This window comes from Ursus arctos, unplaced genomic scaffold (genome assembly GCF_023065955.2).
Source record: "Ursus arctos isolate Adak ecotype North America unplaced genomic scaffold, UrsArc2.0 scaffold_3, whole genome shotgun sequence".
Lineage (NCBI taxonomy): Eukaryota > Metazoa > Chordata > Mammalia > Carnivora > Ursidae > Ursus > Ursus arctos.
Genome location: NW_026622985.1, coordinates 53,503,640 through 53,524,738, shown reverse-complemented (window position 1 = coordinate 53,524,738; position 21,099 = coordinate 53,503,640). Strand labels below are relative to the sequence as shown.

Genomic DNA, 21,099 nt, shown 5'->3' with positions numbered 1-21,099 from the left:
AAAGTAATGTCAGGCCATTTGTGTTCCAAAGGTGCCCAGAGGGTTACCAGTCAAGGTTTTGTCAGGCTGGACCACCTTTCTCCCTCTGCCCAGTCCTGCTTCCTTTCCTCCCTTCCACAGGTGTTGGTCTTTAACAAACATCTTGAACCCCAAACTCCCTCTCAGCATCTGCTTCCAGAAAACCTCATCTACAGCAAATAGGCAATATGGTTCAAAACTCAAAAGGTGCAAAAAGAGAATACGGTAAACCACCTCTGTCCCTCCACTGAGTTCAGTTACTAGTTCCCCTTCCCAAGGTCAATCAATATAATATGGCCAGGTTCTTGTGCAAATTTCTAGAAATATTCTAAGCATATATAAGAAATGTTGTGTGTATACATATATGTATTTATATATAATTATTAGAAAATATATTAATTTATTTCATTTACTAACAAATAGTAGGATACCTTACAACTGTTCTATATTTTGATTTTTCTTCCCTTCAGGTATATCTCAGATATATCTGTCTGAAGACAATAAATAAAAAGTATCATCACTTTCATCACTCTTTTTAATGGCTGCATGGTATTGTGTTGCATGTATGTAATATAACTTAGTTGATGGGCATTTAGGTTATATCAAATCTTTTCCTGTTACTTACAATGCTGTACTGCTTGAGCCCTGTGGGTATGCATGTGGGCAAGGAAAATTCCTAGAAAAGGAATTCCTACGTCAAAATGTTATCCAGTCACAATTTTGACAGACGTTGGAAAATTCCATTTATATTGTAAATTGCCTTCCAATATATTCCATTATATTGCCTTCCATTTTTATGGTACCAATTTACATTCCCTTGAAAAATAAATGAGAAGCTATTTCCCCATACACTTCCTTTATGTGTATAACAGAATTAATAAAATCCAGTATAAAATATAAGTAAAAGTAGAAAATTTAAATGTTGGGATAAAAAATATAGAGGTTCTAATATTTTTTCTATGCCCTACTGGATCACCTTGTGCCATCTTAGTAACACTTCACCCCACTTTGGAATTCAACAGGTTACTAAACTGCAGAGTTTTCTGAGCTCAGGGATCAGACATTGTCAACTTTGCATACCCTGTGTTGAACACACAGTAGTTGCTCAATTAACATTTATAGAATAAATGAAGTCATGGAAAAAGAATAAATCTGGTAAGCAATAAATATAAGCATATAAAATCTCTCATTTCAATGTGCATATTTTACCACCAAATTGTGTTAAAAGTGGACCCACACAGTTTAAATCCGTGCTGTCCAAGAGTCAACTGTAGTACAGATTGGTAAAATGTATGTGTATGTGTATGACATATGTGTATGACCAAAATGCTCAAAATTCTTTTTACTAATTCCATTTTACACACACCCCCACACACACACACACGTGCCACATTTTATCTATTCATCAATGGACACGTATGTTGTTTCCATGTCTTGGCTATTGTAAATACTGCTGCATGAACATGGGGGTCTAGATATCTCTCTGAGATCGTGATTTCATTGCCTTTGAACAGATACTCAAAAGTGGAAATGCTGAATCATATAGTTCTATTTTTAATTTTTTGAGGAACCCCCATACTTTTTTCCATAGCTGCTGCACAGTTTACACTCCCCTCGCAGTGCATGAGGGTTCCCTTTTCTCCATTCTCACCAGCACATGTTATCTCGTCTCTTTGATAATAGCCATTCTAATGGGTGTGAGGTCATTTCTCACTGTGGTTTTGATTTGCACTTCCCTGATGATTAGTGATCTCAACCACTTTTTCATGTACCAGTTGTCCATTTGAATGTCTCCTTTGGAAAGATGTCTATTCAGACCCCTTGCCCATTTTAATCAGATTATTTGGGATTTATTGTTTCTTCTTTTGTTTTTGTTTTTTTGCTATTGAGCTGTATGAGTTCCTTATATATAAGATATTAACACCGTATTGGATATGTAGTTTGCAAATGTTTTCTACCATTCCATTGGATGCCTTTTTGTTCTCTTGATCATTCCTTTTGCTGTGCAGAAAGAAGCTTTTTAGTTTAATGTAGTCCCACTTATTTATTTTTGCTCTTGTTGCTTGTGCTTTTGATGCCATATCCACAAAATTGTTGCTAAGACCAATATCAGGGAGCTTTTTCCATGTTTTAGGAGTTTTATGGTTTCAGGTCTTAAGTCATTAATCCATATCAAGTTCATTTTTGTGAGTAGTATAAGGTCCAGTTTCATTCTTTGTGAATATCTAGCTTTCCCAGCACCATTTATTAAAGAGACTATCTTTCCCCAATTGATTATTCTTTGTCAAATATTAGCTGACATAAATGCATGGGTTTAATTCTGAGCTTTCAATTCTGTTCTGTTGGTCAATGTGTCTGTTTTTATGCCTATACAATACTGTTCTGATTATATAGTTTTGTAATATAGTTAGAAATCAGGATATGTGATGCTTCTAGCTTTCTTCTTCTCAGAATCACTATGGCTACTAGGGTTCTTTTGTGCTTCCACACAAATTTTAGGATTGCTTTTTTTATTTCTTTAAAAAATGCCACTGGAATTTTGATAGAGATTGCACTGAATATATAGATGGATTTGGTAGTATGGACATTTTAACAATATTAGTTATTCTAATCCGTGAATATGGCTAGCTTTCCATTTACTTGTGTCTTCTTCAATTTTTCATCATTGTCTCATAATTTTCAGTACAAATCTTTCACTTGGTTGGTTAAATTTATTCCTACATATTTTATTGTTTTTGATGCTATTGTAAATGTGATGGTTTTCTTTCTTTCTTTTTAGACAATTTGTTAGTGTAGAGAAATGCAAATAGTTTCGTATGTTGATTTTGCTTCCTGTAACTTCACTAAAGTCATTTATTAGTTCTAACAACCCTTCAGTAGAATCTTTAACATTTTCTACATATAACATCATGTCATCTACAAACAGAGATAATTTTACTTCTTCCTTTCTGATTTGGATTCCTCTTCTTTTTTGTGCCTGATTGCTCTGGCTAGGACTTCAACACTATGCTGAATAGAAGTAGTGAGAGTAGGAATCTTGTCTTTTTCCTGATCTTAGAGAAGAAGTTTTCAACCTTCCATTACTGAATATGTTAGTTCTGGGCTTGTCTTATATGGCCTTTATTATATTGGGATACACTTCTTCTAGATCTAAGTTGTTGAATTTTTATTATGGATGAATGTTGAATTTTATCAAATGCTTTTTCTGCATTTATTGAGATTATATGATTTTTATCTTTTATTCTATTAATGTGATGTATCACATTTGTTAAGTATCTGTTGAACCATTCTTGCACCCCTAAGATGAATCTCACTTGATGTACTTTTATTGTGTTGTGGAACTTAGTTTTGTAGTATTTTGTTGAGAATTTTTGCAACTATATCTACCAGGGATATTGGCCTGTAGTTTCCCATTCTTGTAGTGTCCTTATTAAGCTTTGGTAGCAGGGTAATGCTGGCATAAAATAAGTTTGAGAGTGTTACCCCTCTTCTATTTTTTTTCAAAGAGTTTGAGAAGGATTGGTGTTAGTTCTTCTGTAAATGCTTTGTAAAATTCACCAGTAAAACCATCTGGTCCTGGGCCTTTCTGTGTTATGAGGTTTTCGATTACTGATTCAATCTCCTTACTCATTATTGATCTGTTCAGATATTTCTTTCTGACTCGGTCTTGGTAGGTCGCATGTTTCTAGGAATTTATCCATTTCTTCTAGGTTGTCCACCTTGTTGGTGTACAATTATTCATTGTAGTTTCTTATGATCCTTTGTATTTCTGTGGTATCAATTATTATGCCTCCTTTTTTCATTTATAGTTTTGTTAACTTGGGTCCTCTCTCTTTTTTCTTGGCTAGTCTAGCTAAAGGTTTGTCAATTTTGTTCATCTTTTCAAAGAACCAATTCTTAGTTTTGTTAATCTTTTCTATTGTTTTTATATTCTCTATTTAGTTTGTTTCTGCTCTAATGTTTATTATTTCCATCCTCCTGATTACTTTGGGTTTAGTTTGCTCTCTTTCTAATTGCTTGAGAAATTAGGTGGTTCATTTGAGGTCTTTCTTTTTTCTTGATGCATGCATATATCATTATAAACTCTTAGAACTGCTTTTGCTGCATATCCTACATTTTGGTATGCTGTGTTTTCATTTTCATTTATCTCAAGATATTGTTTTTCTTTTTTTATTTCTTCTTTGACCCATTCATTGCTCAGAAGTGTTCTGTTTAATTTCCACTTATGAATTTTCCAATTTCCCTTCTATTATTTATTTGTAGTTTCATATTATTGTGATCAGAAAAGATACTCAATGATTCAAATCTTCTTAAAGACTTCTTTTGTGACCTAACATATGATCCATTCTAGAAAATGTTCCATGTGCACTTAAGAAAAATGTGTATTCTGCCGCTGTTGGATGGATGTTGTTCAAATCGCTGTTTCCTTATTAATTCTCTGTCTGGATGATCTATACATTGTTGAGAGTGAGCTATTAAAGTCCCCAGCTATTATTGCATTGTTGTTTATTTCTCCTTTTAGTTCTGTTAGTATTTGCTTTATGTATTTAGGGGCTGATGTTGGTTGCATTAATATTTACAATTATTCTATCTTCTTGATTGACACCTTTATCATTTTTATAATGATCTTCTCTTTTGACCATTTTTAGCTTAAAGTCCATTTTGTCTAAGTAAAGCTATGCCTGCTGTCTTTTGATAATCATTTTCTTGAAATATCTCTTTCCAGCCCTTCACTCTCAGTCCATGTGTGTCCTTAGAGTTAAGTAAGTCTCTTGTGAGCAGTGTATCACTGGATCTTTTTTTATCCATTCATTCTATGTCTTTAGATTGAAGAATGTAATCCATTTATTTTAAAAGCAATTATTGATAGGTAAGGACTTACTATTTCCATTTTGTTCATTTTTTTCTGACAGGCTTTGTAGATTTTTTATTCCTGCTTCTTCCCTTGCTCTCTTCATTACTTGATGACTTTTTGTGGTAGTATACTTTCTGGTTGCCATGAGACTTACACAAAATATCTTATACTTATAATATCCTATTTTAAGCTAATAGCAACTTAACTTCGGTAGCATGCAGAAACTTTATACTTTTATTTCTCCCCCACTATATTTTAGGTTATTGATGATGATCCAATAACACAGTATTGTAGTTATGGCTATTTTTAATATGTTTGTTTTTGAACTTTTAAATAAGAACTGTATGTAAATTATGCACCACCATTACAATATTAGAAAATCTGACTTTGACTATATGTTTACCGTTACCAGTGACTTTTACACATTCACTTGTTTTTATTATGTTAATTAGCATCCTTTTATTTCAGCTTGAAGAACGCCCTTTGGCATTTCTTGTAAGTCATGTCTAGTAGTGATGAACTCCCTCAGCTTTTGTTTCTCAGAGGAAGTCTTTCTTTCTCTTCCCTTTATAAAGCACAGCTTTGCCAGGTATAGTATTTTACGTTGACAATTTTTTTTCTTTCAATATTTTAAATATATCATACCTCTCTCTCCTAAACCACAAAGTTTCTGTTCAGAAATCTGCTTATAGTCTAATGGGGGCTCCCATGTATGGGACAAGTCATTTTTCCTGCTTTCAAGATTCTTTGTTTCAAATTTTGACAATTTAATTATAATATCTTAGTGTAACCCTTTATGGGTTCAACCTATTTGGGGTTGTTTAGGCTTCATGAATCTGGATGTCCATTTCTCTCCCCAAGTTTGGGAAGTTTTCAGCAATTATTGCTTTAAAGAGACTTTCTGGGGGTGTGTGGGTGGCTCAGTTGGTTGAGCATCCAACTCTTGATTTCAGCTCAGGTCATGATCTCAGGGTCATCAGATCGAGCCCTACATGGGGCTCCACACTCAGCACAGAGTCTGCTTGTCCCTCTCCCTCTGCTCCTCCCCCCACCCACTCTTCCCTCTCTTAAATAAAATCTTTAAAAGAAATAAAATAAAGAGATCTTCTTTCCCTTTCTCTTTCCCTTTTCCTTCTGGGATTTCCATTTTACTGTTTTTCTTGATGGTATCCCATAAGTCCCATAGGCTTTCTTCACTCTTTTTCATTTTTTCTTTTTGCTCCTCTGACTGGATAATTTCAAATGCCCTACCTTTAGTTCACTGATTCTTTCTTCTGCTTAGTCAAGTGTGCTGATGAAGCTCTCTATTAAATTCTTCAGTTCAGTCATTGTATCCTAGTTCCAGGATTTCTTTTTGGGGTTTTTATGGTTTCTATTTCTTTGTTGAACTTCTCATTTTTTTCATGCATTGTTTTCCTAATTTTAACTTTCAGTCTGTGTGTTCTTATAGTTCACTGAATTCCTTCAGAGGAATATTCTGAATTCTTTATCAGACAATTTATAGATCTCCATTTTTTTAGGGTCAGTTATTGAACCTTTATTAGTTTCCTTTGGTCCTGTTTCCCTGATTCTTCATGATCCTTGATTCCTTGCATTAGTAGCTATGCATTTAAATAAACAGTCTCTTCTTCTATGCTTCATAGGTTCACTTCAACAGAGAAAGACCTTTACTGGGTAGCTCAGCTGGACTGGATAGGTCAGCTGGCACAGTCTGTTAGCAGGTGGGCTTGCTACCAGGGTCTCTAGTTGAGGGAGGCTACTGCTTATGCTCTGAGGTTGGCAGGGGAAGGGTGCCACTGGCTGAGCTCCAGCGTAGGCCTCCTAGCTGAGCTACATGTCAGGCAAGGTTGCTGGGTGGGCTCTCTCACAGGGTGGGGCTGTTGGCTGTCTTCACAGTCAGAGGTGGCCACTAGCTGGGCTCTGGAATCATCTCTGGTGAAGCAAGGTCACAGGCTATATTCCATGATAGGTGACGTCACTGGTTGAACTGCACAGCTGGGCAGGGCTATGGGCTGAGATCTGCAATTGCTCCTGGTTAGACTAGATCTCAGACTGTGCTCTTCAACTGATGCTGCTGCTGACTGGACTCTGTGCTCAGGTGGGACTGCAGGCAGAGCTTCATGGTTGGACAGGCCTCAGGCTGGTTCCTATGAACAGGCAAGACCACAGGCCCTGAAGTTGGGCAAGACTACAGGCTATGCTTCATGATTAGGTAGGCTGCTGGCAATGCTCTCTGGTCAGGAGAGGCCTCCAGCTTTATCCTGCACTTTGGTTGGGCTAGATAGTGTACACTGAGGTCTGGCAGGGTCACTGGCTGCGTTCCCTGTTAGGCAAAGCCATGGTCTGGGTTCAGCAATAGGGCTGGGCTGTAGGCCGGGCTCCACAGCTGCACAGTAACGTCGGCTTGACTCCCAAGCCTTCCTAAGGTCTCTGTTCACACTCCCTGGTTATGTGGGGCAGGGCCAGAGCTATACTTAATAGTTGGGCAATACTGCTGACTTGGCTCTCTGTCTGTACATGAACTCTGTGGTTGCCTGGATTTCCTAATCAGGCAGGATTGGAAGCTATATTCAAGAATTGGGAGGGGATGCAAATTTGCTTCCCTGCCTGGGGTGAGGCATAAAACAGGCTCAACAGCCAGTAAAGCCTATTAGCTAGGGACCCAAGTCAAGCAGAACTGCCAACCAAGTTCCCTGTCCAGACAGGGGCACTGGCTAGGATCTCTACTCAGGCACCACTGCAAGCAGGAATGTGACTTGCGAAGTTCTGAGCTTTGGTTGCTGTAAGCCCTACCCTCTTCTCCATCTCTATCTTATCCCCAGTGGTTGAGCCCCACAGAGTCTCCCAGCGATCTCTGTGAGGGAGGACCCAAGTGGGCTTCCTAGGAAGCATCCCACATTGCTCAGAGACTGGACGTCCACCTGGGGCTCTATAATTTTTTCCACTGGTAAAACCACAGGCCCTAAGGGGACTTCAGTGCAGCCAAGCATGGAGGGGCAATAAAATCAGAGTGCAACCACTCCTCCTACTCTCTTAATGAGGTTCTTCTCAATCTCTGTGGACATGGAGGTGCTTCAGCCTCACTCCTGGGTTCTGCGATTTTCACAATGGTGTCTTGTCTATGGATAGTTGCTAGATGATCTTCTTATAGGGGGAATGAAGTTAAGAATGGCCTATGTAACCATATTGATTATGTCACTTTATCAGTTGTGTATAATTTAAACAAATGCTATGGTGCTTTAGATCTCATTCTGTTTCTTCTTTATTCAACAGTTTTTCTTTCCTATGTGTGATACAATATGTATAGTTAGGAAAACAGAAACCAAACCAGGCATTTCAGCAGAGGGAATTTTATATAGAAAAGTGATTACAGAGATGTACTGAAAGAGCAAAACAAGAACAGAAAAAAACAAAACAAATAATAATGACAATAAGCTGGGGAAGCAGAGGAAAAATCAGGGGTTATCAAGTCCTGAAAGCCCATGAATCTTAGACTCTGACCTGTGAGGGATGGTCTCAAACACACAGCAAAATCCAGGAGGACTAGAAGTTGCTGGAAGCACAAAAGCTGAACAAATTTTGGACACTGAACAGTGCTGGGGACACACTGGCGTTCAGGCTTAGGGAGAGTGAAGGGATTCTGGTAAACACTCTGGCCATTCAGTTAAGGCCCTTTTGTAAAGGGGCAAAGAGTCAGGGGCAAAGTTGAAAGACCTACCCTAATAAAGCCTAAAACCAAGGCTCATATATGCTGGTAACTTAACTGCCTGCCAGAACAAAACTCAATACTCTTTGAATATTAATAACATAACCCAAAGGATGATTCCAAAGTTCCTTACTTGAAAAAGTGACAGAGGTAAAATGTGAACCTGAAGGAAATTTAATGGACTGGCCAACATCAGAACCTACCTATGAGTATGAACTAAAATTGTACCATTATACGATGAGCCAAGTGTTTTTTAGGAATCAAAGCTTTCCTAGGCACAAAAACATATCAAAGAGATTTTAAATTGACAGTTTCCCACCACATTATAGTATTAAAAAATAAGCCAAACTATAAAATAAAATAAAAACAAAAAAGGCTATCCCTATTCCCAAGACTCAACAAGACCCACCTGGCTTAATCCAATGGCAAATATTCAACTCAACTCAAGAGATTTACTCGGCACCTACCTAGGTGTTTCCAGAATTATTTAGCCCACTGGCCTTGGTTTCAAGGAGGGAACACCCAAACAGTTATTCTTTTCATAAGCATTTAAGTGCCTGTTAGGTACTAGGTACTAAAGATGTGCACTGGGAACCCAAAATGAATCGAAAAACACTATTCCTGCTTTTCAGGAACTCCTATATTACGGAGAGAGGTGGACATATAAACCAGTAAGTACTGCAAAATAAGTGTTATAATACAGAGGCAAGCACTAAGGGGGAAGACATGAAGGTGCATTTAACCTTCCACAGAGAAGTAAGGAATATCAGGATAGCAGAGAAGAGCATAGCTTTGATGTCCAGACAAACATGAATCATTTCACATATGTCAAATGAGAATAATATCTACTTCAAAGGGCTGCTGTGGGATTTAAAATTATGTACACCTACACACACACACACACACACACACACACACACACACACACACACATATTCTATCACAGCACCTGGCACATAATATGTGTTAAATAAATTGTCATTACTAAGGTGTGCAAATTATCAATTTATTGGTTCTCCATTCTAAATTCACTCTTCTTTGCCCCACGTTTTGTGATAGTAGACTTGGATCCTGCAAAACCTTCTCCTTTGTCAGGTGGCAGAATTTTAAGCTTCGTCAATAGAGGGCACTGGAATGACCCTGCAAGGCAATGATAACAGTGTCAGACATTTCTGTTTCAGGTACTGATCCTCTATTATTATTATTCATCACCAGAGCCCAGCAGCCATATAGAAGAGTCCCAGCTGTGCCATTAGACCATTCTCTCTCCACCAGTAGCTGTATCCAGCCCATACCCTCCCAGCAATGGCAGGCCACTTCTAGAGGCCAGTTCTGGCCAACTCACATCCTCCAACAAGACCAGACCACTTCTAGAGCACAGTGCCAACCTACACCTCTGGCAAGTTTTTCTCCATTGGAAGGCTGTGTGTAGCTATGATAGGCACACTGTCTTCCAAGAAGTTTAAATCTCCCTCTTTTAGTAGTGACCCAACTTCTACTAGTTAATAATCCTTTATATTAAATTTGTCCTGCTCAAATAATGGGTATGGCTTCTGCTACTTACTGAACTCTGACCGACAGATATGGTTTACCAAAAAGAATAAAACTTGATATGAAGAAATGGCAGAGGGAAAGGTATGGAGACCAGAAAAAGGCTAAGTCAAGAAACTGCAAGTAGCGGGGCGCCTGGGTGGCACAGCGGTTAAGCGTCTGCCTTCGGCTCAGGGCGTGATCCCAGCGTTATGGGATCGAGCCCCACATCAGGCTCCTCCGCTATGAGCCTGCTTCTTCCTCTCCCACTCCCCCTGCTTGTGTTCCCTCTCTCGCTGGCTGTCTCTATCTCTGTCAAATAAATAAATAAAATCTTTAAAAAAAAAAAAAAAAGAAACTGCAAGTAGCTCAATATAATCGAAGGGTGGGCTGCCTGTGGGAAAGAGTTGAGAAAGATTAGATTATGAAAATTTTTTTCAGATTAAGAAGTTAGCCTTCATTCTGTGAATAACAGGGACCCATGGTGGATTTCAAGCAAGAAACATACCGGATTTGCATTTTACAAAAATCTCCCAGGTGGCAGTGTAGAGAATGATAGGATGAAGCTAAAACTTGGAGGGAGGCAAAGTAGTAGAAGAACACTGCGACTGATGTTTCTAGAACTCACTAACATTTCCAGTTCCCTCTTTTTCTAGGTACGCAGGAACACGACATATCCCAGGCCACCCCCTGTAATTTCCTGTGGCCACTGAAATGTTTATAAACTGATGCAAATCACTTATCAGTAGAAAAAGTTAAGAGCTGGTGCTTAATCATCTACACTCCCTTCTGCTGGTCCATATCTTGAGGCCCCATATTGGGATGGCAGAGTTATCAGACAGTGAGTTTTCCATCAACCTAGGCCCCTGAACGACAAGGCCCCCTGTAGTATTGGTTTAGGGAGCATAAGGAAAAATAAGCTACTGAGATTTTAGGCCACTCAGATTTGGGGATTATATGTTACTGTGGCATGAACTAGCCTAGGGTCCACTCCTTTGGCTCTTCAGTACCCACAGACACCTCTCTACACATATTTAAACATCAGTGCAATAATAATATGGCATGCTTCCACCTAAAATGATGAAATTATTTTTCATACAAATGAATATCCTATGACTCACTCCCCAGAAGGTCCTAACAGTCACCATGTCTACTTCTGGATGATGTTAATTTCCTCTCCTAGTTTAGTTACAATGCCATAAAAATATTCTGCATCTTAAATACTACATTGTAAAGTCAACCACCAACAAACACCTGAGTTAACATTAAAATATTAAAACATTCTAATATTTAAAAAGATAAGAAAGAAAACAAATTATATAATACATACAAACATTACTTAACCAGTGTTTGGTTATCTATTACTGCATGATAAACCCTCCCAGGACTTGTTTTAAAGAACAACTGTTTTATTACCTTGTGATTCTGTAGATCGACTGAAATCATGGGGGCAGTTCTTCTGCTGGTCTCCCCTGGGGCCTCTCATATGGTTGCAGTCAGGTGGCAGGCGGGACTGGAGTCATCTCTTCAGATAACAGGGACATTATGACAAAAGGGTCTCTCCCCTCTTCATGTAATCTTTCCACAGGGTCTCTCCAGTAAGGTAGTCAGACTTCTTTCACGGTGGTTCAGGGCTCCCGAAAGCAAATGTTCCAAGAAGGAGAAAGTGGAAGCTGCCAGTCCTCTTAAAGAGTAGGTCTAGAATTGGTACAGCACCATTTCTACTGCATTCAAGTGGTTAACACGAGTCACAGACCAGCCCATACAAACGTAGGTGGGAAGTACACACGACCATTAATAGCAGGAGCTGTGGTTCACTGGGGCCATCTTTGGAGCCTAGGCCACCTAGGCTAGGAAGAAAATATACTACATGACTACAGTCCTCGTTTCCATAATTCTTGAGGCTGGAAGTGCAAGAGTGTTTGCCCCTCAATGCTGCACCTACACACTGGAATTATAACTGGTCCCTGGTTCCGTACCCTGAGACTGCAGGCACTGGGACAGTCCCTGACACATTCTAGGCAATAGGGATTATTTACTAAATAAGCACATTTTATAAATATCTGCATCTACGTCATTTCAATGACTACATAGTTCCTTAGCTACTCAAGGCAAAAAACTCAATTTAATATTAAAGTGTCACTAAACTCATTTGTAATCAGTTTAATTTTAAAGCCAGCAGAGTATGTATTTTTTGTCATCCTCGTAAGTAGGATGTATACATTGGAATCAATGAGGTTTTAAGTTCTGCGATTTTTTTAAATGTATATTTTAAAGTCACTGAAAGAGACTTCCCAACCCATCTTCTAGGCAAGGAATAAAACTCAAACTTTTTCCATTTAAAAAATATTCATGAGGGCGCCTGGGTGACTCAGCCAGTTAAGCATCTGCCTTGGGCTCAGGTCATGATCCTAGGGTTCTGGGATCCAGCACATGTCGGGCTCCCTGCTCAGCAGGAAGCCTGCTCCTCCCTCTGCCTCTGCCCCTCCCCCCTGCTTGTGCTCTCTCCCTGTCCCTTTACCTCCCTCCCTCTTTCTCTCAAATAAATAAAAATAAAATCTTTATAAAATATTCATGAAATCACTATATCAAAAAGATATTTATACACCCATGTTCACTGCAGCATTATTTAGAATAGCCAAGACACGGAAACAACCTAAGTGTCCCTCCACAGATGAACGGATAAAGAAAATGTGGCACATGCGCACACACGGGAAACTATTCAGCCATTAAAAGAAAGAAATCCTGCATTCATAATGACACGTATGGATCTTGAGGGCATTATGCTAAGTAAAATAAGACAAAGATAAATACTGCACAATCTCACTTGTATGTGGAATCAAAAAACAAAAACAAAAAACAAAACAAAACAAAAAACAACCAAATTCATAGAGAAAGAGATCAGATTTGTAGTTGCCAGAGGCAGGGAGGAGTAAGAGGTGAGGGAATCAAGTGAAGGTGGTCAAAAAGTACACATTTCCAGTTATGAGATAAATAAGTACTGGGATGTAATGCGCAAAAGGATGACTAGAGGTAACGCTGTGTGGTATATATGAAGTTGCTAAGAGAGCAAATCCTAAAAGAGTTCATCGCAAGGGAAAAAAGTCTTTTTTGTAACTAAACATCACTGGTGACAGATGCTAGCAACTAAAATTATTGTGATAATTATTTCATAATATACACATATATGAAGCCATTATGCTGTACACCTTAAATTTATACAATGTTATATGCCAATTATATCAAAACAGGGGGGGATTTTTTTAAATACTCCTATGTGCCAAGAAGTACCAGAAATCTCAAAACCTTATTTGGTTCATTATCAAATACCACTTAGTTAAAAGTCTCTGTAACAGATTTAAAACAAAGGTTATAGAGTATAACTAATAATTTATATTATTATATACTTCCTGTATATTATTTCCTTGAATGTTAAAGGTCTAACTTAAGAGGTTTGGAATTTTTGTCAACCAGACACAATATTCTATGATACATTTTTTCATTCCCAAATTTCATTTTCCCTGCTGGAAGGATTCTTGGTGATTCAAAGAATATATTAAGGTAAATGAGGTGATGAAGGAGGGATCAACCCGTCAGGAGAAGTAGACAGTAGTAGATCTGGGGCTACTGACTGCACTGGTGGTGGTGATATACCTAAGAAGTCAGTTATTTTGAGGACCCCTCGGTAGGTGGCTACTTTGTGTTGTCAGGGTCACGTATATATCACCTGATGGCTGAGGTGGTGTGAGTAAGTCAAAAACGCCTAGAATAAGGAGCATGGTCAAGCAGACCCAGTCTTGACATCCTCAAGAACCTTTCAGATAGGGAAGTTTTTCCAAAGAGAACACTTGTTTTATAAAGATCTGACAATGAATTTTTTTCTTGCCTATAAATTTTATTTGGAAATAGCGAAGTTAAAAATAAGTAATTATATTTTCCTACCTTCACTCCCATTTGACAGAAAATAAAATTTCAAACCCAGTAGAACCTGTAGCTTATCACCACATATCCTGGTCAGTCAACCCACTGTTGCCCTAACTTCTCTGGTATCACAACCACTCGCATACATACAAACACGTGCCTAGTGATGCAGCTTCAGCAGATATGCCTGGTTAAACCTATTATGCTCAATTATTACCTCCAGGAAAATCAAGCCATGAGGAAATGGGACAAAGGTCAACCACAAGAGAATGGTGGAGTATGGAAATTACTGGAAGGTTGGGCACAGGAAATAGGCAGAGCTGACAGGGAATTTAATGGGAAGGAATTTAAAGGGAAATCCTGAAAACCCCGAGAGCAGCAAAAAGACAAAAAAAAAAAAAAAAAGTTAGGATGTACTTCCATGAGAAGTTTTTTGTGGGGGGAAAGATGTATAAAGGAGTAAAAGATAAAGGCAAACCACCTAATTCACAACTGTCTGCAGCAGTATTTACTCTTGCAAGCTAAGTGGAGTTGTAGGTGAGGTGCGGGGACTAAGAAGTTGACCAAGAATACCAAACGACTACCTTGTCTACTCCAATGCACCTTTCTTTCCCTCAAACATTCACCTAGAAGGCACAGCATAAAATGAATACTCATTGGTCAGCTGATTAGAGCGTTGTTTTTTTAAAAAAAAGCAGAGAACAAGGACACTGTCACATCTCCCTTCTCATAGGTGGTGATCACTCTTACCCTACATCCTTCTGTGTTCCCGCAGGCTCAGTTCTAGCCTCTCCCAAAACCTAAGCTTCTCACACCCCATCCTTCTGGGGAGCCCAGTACTCAGTCATCAGAGAAACTCGTGGCTCTGTAAGTGCAGAAACGTGGTTCTCATTTGTTGCTGGGGGAAAAGGGCAAGCGGAGAGGTGCGGATAACCGAGGTCAGTGAAGTGGGGCTAGGTCCTCGGGAACTGCAGAAGGCATCCGCGGGCCAACCTACCCTTTCGCCAAGTCCACGCCCACCCAGCGGAGAAGAGCCGAGGTTCTCACAGGGTGCAAGCCTGGGAGCAGCCCGCGCAGAGTCCTGCGAACCCACCCTGGATGTGGCCGCACTCTTCCCTATTCCAGCACAGGGAAGTGGAGGAAGAACATGGGTCGGACGCTCTCGCCTCACCAGGGTGTCCTCTGGCCCTCTATCCTGGCCCTGTGCTCGTCCTCTGCCGGGTCCACACGAAGGAACGCCTGGGCCAGGAGAAAAGCCTGGAACAGGTAGCCCACGAATAGAACAGTGTGCCCCCACCACAGGACGCCTGGGGACAGAGTCGGGCGAGGTGTGGGGGCGGGGCTGGGGCCCCGGAAGAGTTCCTTTCACCTCTACACTGGGCGTCTAGCCCTCCCTCCACACTTCCAATCCCGCTTCCAATTCCTACGGGTCGCAGAGCTCCTGGGCTCCCTTCCTGCGAAACCTGTAAGAGCCGCCCACCACCCCGCAAGAATGCATTACCTAGTGCCACGGTCACAGCTGCCGTCACAGGCACCCTCAACCCCACCCCTGGTCTGTCCGAGGTCCCTCTCTCTCTCCCACCCGCACCTGCCTCCAGCCCGCAAGCTCCCCGGGCCGCAGGTGCGGACGACGGCGGGATTCCACGCCCCGCGGAGGCCCACCAGCTCTGGGGAGGGGAAGGGGAGACGCGGTCCAGGGCTGCTCCCAGACCAATGTCCCAGGTGCGTCCGAACTCCCCGAGTCATTACTTGGCAGGACGCTGATGGCCCGGGAAGCACGCGGTCTCAGCCTGGGTGCCTCCTTGGCTTCCCCCTCTAAGTCTAAGGGAGAGGGTGGAATTCTCACCCCTTTGGGGTCCTGCTCGTGCTGCGCCCCTGCTTCTCCACCTCTCTGCAAAGGACTTCTCTCATTCCGGATCCTTGAAACCTTTAGAAGCACAGCTGCTGATTCTGTTGGTTGATTCTGCCTGCTTTCTGGAATTGTGGGGTGGGGAGGGAGTGAGGGATCAGCTGAGCTTTCTTGAATAGTTATGGTAAAAATTGAGGCAAAAATATAATTTCAGTCGATGTCCATGCAGTAGTGGCCTTTTACGGATATGGACCTACGTGTCATCCACATAGTGTTTAGATTGTACTTAGAAACATCTTCCATTTTGTGGATTTGTTTCCGTTGAAATTCATTTCCTTAGAATTTAAGTTGCTATTTATCACTGATGTGATAATCTGAGGGTCCATAGACAGCCCCTTGGTGAGGAAGGAAGTGATTTCTATGCAGTGTTGAGCTGAACAATTTAGCAATATAAAGTATGTTCCCTGCCTTCCCTGAGGGAGGGTCACTGTGATAGTGAGCAAGTCAAGCTGACTGCTGAACCAAGTGTGCCCTCCTTTTCTCTTCCAGTCTGTGCCATCTTAGTCAAGAAACATGGAGGTAATTCACGGCAGGCCCTATTGTTGCAGAGAGCTTGAAGGAGCTGACATACTGTCCAATACCTTCTACTCTAATGAATTGCACACTCCACTACAAACAACTGTTCGACCAACTGCCTCAGAGGATAGGTAAAACAAAAACTAGAGAATATAAATAATTAAAAAGGGCTTTAATACATTATTTTTATACGTGAGAAAAAATTCAATTGGGGGCTCTTCTGTTTATCACATCACAGAGATGGCATAACATGACAATTAACTGTAAAGTGTCCACATCTGTTAGGAACTCGATCAAAAGTAAGTCGGTGTGTATTTTTACAAGGCAGACATCAATTTCATCCACTACCTTCTGGAACTCCAGAATGATCACTTCTTTCATTTGAAAATTAATCTGTTTTAATCAAACTTTTTATTTTATAAGGAGTAGTGTAGTGGTTCCCTATCATCCCCTAACACCATCTGTTCAAAAACACTCCCAGAATCTGTTGTTCATAGTTGCTATCTAAATTTTTGCTTTACCAAATTTCCTGTAACACATTAATTACAAATTATTATTAAAACTGCACCTAATGTGTATCGAGTAATTACATAAGTGGGCACTGAGCCAGATGCTTTGAATGTAGCAGTTCTTTTAATCCTTACAACAACCCTGTAAGTACTATTATTATCCCCATTTTACATATGAAGTTATGGGTACAAACAAGTAATTTTCCAAGATCTTAGTGCCAGCTTTCTGTATTTACTTGAATCATTTTGAGGCCAAAAAAAAAAAAAAAAATTCTCAAAACACTTGGACAGTAAAAAAAAAAATAGCCCGTGTGGTTGTTTTGTTTTGTTTATAATTTCACTTGGTCAAATCTCTCATTTAAGAATTCCTTCTTTAAGAAACACAGAAAGCCACCTGGCCTCAGTTTACACTTCCAAAATGGGAGGTCACTACCACACAGGCAATCCATCCCAATTTTGAAAGCTACTGATTGTTAGATAATTTTCTTTCTACTGAGAACATGTTTTCCTCCCCCTAATTTCTACCTGCTGATCCTAGTTCTCTCCAAAGCCATGCAAAGTAAGAATAATCTATCATTTCCACGACAGCAGCCCTTCGAGAGTTCGAAGATCCTTTGCCTCTGTAAGAATTCTCTTCGCCAGACCAGACACTGGTTCCCTACAGACTTTACTCTTTCTTCCGTCGAGGCTTTCACCATCTTGATCAGCCCTCATGGATCTAGTCTAGTTTGTAAACATGCTCTTTATATGAAAAAAGAAGAAAGTTTTTTCCCCATAATGATAAAACTAACACGTTCCTTATAAATAATTTAGAAATCATGGAAATCCTGAAGAAAACAAATTTCCCTTTTTCTAACAGAAGGAAAAGCTATGAAATTAAAGCGCCTGGGGAAAAAACCTCTGTACTTCCTTTATCCAGAATAAGCACCGTTAACACCTAGATATGTGTTTTCTCTATTTTTTAAAATTTGAAGGTCATATTTAACCTATTTTTTTATAAACTGATATTTTCACTTAATGAAAAGGAATATTTTCATATTTGTGGGAAAGAAGACTCAGCTCACTTCTACTGAGTCAGTCCTTGCTGCATGTCCCCTTTTGTTACCTGATTCCCAAAAGTGGTTGTCAGCCCTAAAGTCCTACTCATACTCAGTTCCAAGGGGATCAGATTAAGCAGGGCTTCCCTTGAGTCAAAGGGAACCCTTAGCAGATTGTGCACGATCTGGGAATAGGCAGCTATCCCTGGCTCAAAAACAATGTAAAGGGGTGCCTGGGTGGCTCAGTCGTTAAGCGTCTGCCTTCGGCCCAGGGCATGATCCCAGGGTCCTGGGATCGAGCCCCGCATCAGGCTCCCTGCTCCGCTGGGAGCCTGCTTCTTCCTCTCCCACTCCCCCTGCTTGTGTTCCCTCTCTCGCTGGCTGTATCTCTGTCACATAAATAAGTAAAATCGTTAAAAAAAAAAAAAAAAAGTTATATTTGGCCAAAAGGGATCTGAGTAGGAATTTAAGGCTATCCTATCTGAATGAATTCACTATTCCCTCAAAAGCACTTATGTAAGGCTTTTTACTGAAATGTTTATCTCTTCTACCTAAATGGTCCTATGGTTGGTTAGTAATTGGCTCCAAAACCTTTTAACTGGCATAAATTTTAAGGGAAGCATCTTTGATAAAATGCTGTTTTTTATTAACTGATTATAAAATTAAATACAATATATGTTCAGTTACCTATAAACTACAGCAAGGTACTACTTGAAGTAAAAGGTAGGTACAACCATGTTCCTGATTCCTAACAAATAAAACTTGCTTTCCCTTATATTCCATGTGAATTTTTTCCTATCATAGTTACCAAATGGGAAAGCCACGATGATTGTGCATTCTCAAAACTCCTCCTTTTAACTCCCTCTTAAAAAGCAGCTGGGAGCTTACAGAAATAGAAGTTCTCTTTTTCTTCTGAACTGCTCTGAAAAGTGGTCATCAGGGTAACACTGGTACCTCTAGTCTGTCAATGCTGAGGCTTACTTCTTCAGAGCAAGGTCAGGGTCTGTGGCTCCCAACTCAAGCCTCAAGGCATCTCAAGAGCAAAACAAGACAAAAAGCGCCTAGTCTTGGGACACCTGGATGGCTCAGTTGGCTAAGCAGCTGCCTTCGGCTCAGGTCATGATCCCAGAGTCCTGGGATGGAGTTGTGCATCGGGATCCTTGCTCAGCAGGGAGCCTGCTTCTCCCTCTGCCTGCTCTGCCTGCCGCTCCCCCTGCTTATGCTCCCTCGCTCTCTCTGACAAATAAATAAATAAAATCTTTAGGGGAAAAAAAAGCAAGCTCCTGGCCTTTAGGGATTACCCTTCATAATGATAAGGGTGAACATGAATTCTAGCATATGTTAGCTCTCAAAAGTTTACCTTTCTAAACTTGGATGTACAAGAAGATACCTTTTTAAAATATCATGTGTTCTGAACTCAACCACTGAACAACAATGCAAAATGACTTCCTCACATCAGCATACTTTTTCTTTTCAGAATAGGCAGTCTAGCTCCACTGTTACCCAGCACTGGTGAGTAGACAGGACACATCAGAACCACTTTCTAAAAATAGAGATTCTCAGGCTCTATCTGGAGATATGCTGGCTCAAGAGGTCTGAGGTGGGTCTAGGAAATCTTCATTTTTAGAAGTTTTTCAGCTTACTTTGAGAACCACTGGTCTAGCAGAAAGCACTGAAAACAGTAAGAAAACCAGGATTATGGTTCTGGCTTACCCACTGGCCAAAGGGGAGTTACTCTTCATCCTTCCGTTACTTTCTTCACTGGTGTATTTTGGACTGATTATAGTAGTCACTATTATATATACTCTGACTTGATCTCCTTTAAAAATATCAATAAACACGTGGTATTCTTTCATATTTCTTCCATTGAAAATTCAAGAATGGCTGGTACAGCTATTCAAAATCATGACAGATGTCTATCTCTGTTTTCCATTTGGTTGACATCTCCTTACCTTTAGCAAGTTCTCTAGCTCATTAAGCAAACAAACATCAATTAAGGAAGTACCTTGAGAATTGCTTAAGATTTCATCAAAAGTTCCCATCTGGTTTCTGGATTCATTCCATTGCTTTAGGATTCTTGAATTCTTTTTTATTTTTTTTTACTACAAGTCCTCTGCCAACTAAAAATGAGAATATGTTTGTTCTGAGCTTTCATTTAATCATTCCTTCCAATATTTACTGGTTAAATTCAGCCCCTCAAGTAGAATGTAATGCTAAAGGGGCGCCTGGGTGGCTCAGTTGTTAAGCGTCTGCCTTCAGCTCAGGGTGTGATCCCGGAGTCCTGGGATCGAGCCCCACATCAGGCTCCTCCGCTGAGAGCCTGCTTCTTCCTCTCCCACTCCCCTTGCTTGTGTTCCCTCTCTCGCTGGCTGTCTCTCTCGGTCAAATAAATAAATAAAATCTTAAAAAAAAAAAAAAGAAGGTAATGCTCAAAACTCCATAGTGACTCCAAAGCAAGATGCTGGTTCATCCGTAGGAAACCTATCTATCTCAAAAACAAGTAAACACTTACTTTTATGTGGCCACAAATTGCAGTACTAACAATTTAGTGTTATTTTCTTTGCTATGGAGACATGTATTATTTAAGCTTTCAAATTATTTAATCCTAAAACCTCAATATTTATTTTAATTAGTTCCTTCTATAAGATGCTGTTATATTCAGGCTAAGGAGGAATATGTGAGACACTAAAATAAAGGAGAAATAGGACTTATTTTTGCTTTTGACTTTTATTTTCAATGGTCTCCTGCAACTTATTGGCTTTACATGGATGCCCACCCAAAGGGCTGGTTAACATTTTCTACTGACTCATCTTCCCAGGACAATGTAATATATATGGAGGTCAGATGTTGAGAAATTGACTCATCTAATAATTTAAACATAACTTTTTAAAACTTAGATACTAAAGCTTAGGTTGCCATTAATCAAATGTGTTTAAATATTTTTCACTTGTCATGCCCTTCATACCACGTCTACTGATTATTGCCATAAGGCTGGCGAAGGCCTCAGAGGTCTGAGAGCTGAATACCGCCATGCCTTCCACAGCACCCTAAATCAGTGGTCACCCAGCTTCTCCTTGACTAGCAAGTGCAGAGGCTGG

The 21,099-nt window shown here is 40.0% G+C and overlaps 1 protein-coding gene and 1 long non-coding RNA gene across 3 annotated transcripts in view; one reads left to right on the top strand and one right to left on the bottom strand.

Moving 5' to 3' along the window:
* Window positions 1–9,573: 9,573 nt before the first annotated feature.
* Window positions 9,574–21,099, bottom strand: part of LOC113261709 (uncharacterized) — a 53,897-nt gene continuing 42,371 nt past the window's right edge. Inside the window, exons 4-5 of one of the 2 annotated variants that reach the window (XR_003318493.4) lie at window positions 11,526–11,959; window positions 9,574–9,719 (exon numbers count right to left, since the gene is read on the bottom strand). This is a non-coding gene — a long non-coding RNA (uncharacterized LOC113261709). The remainder of the gene's footprint in view (window positions 9,720–11,525; window positions 11,960–21,099) is intronic. The other variant, XR_008956373.1, reaches the window with a different exon arrangement.
* Window positions 16,453–21,099, top strand: part of SPMIP4 (sperm microtubule inner protein 4) — a 37,853-nt gene continuing 33,206 nt past the window's right edge. The window contains exon 1 of the mRNA XM_026507896.4: window positions 16,453–16,586. Coding sequence (XP_026363681.1) covers window positions 16,453–16,586 — 134 coding nt within the window. The remainder of the gene's footprint in view (window positions 16,587–21,099) is intronic.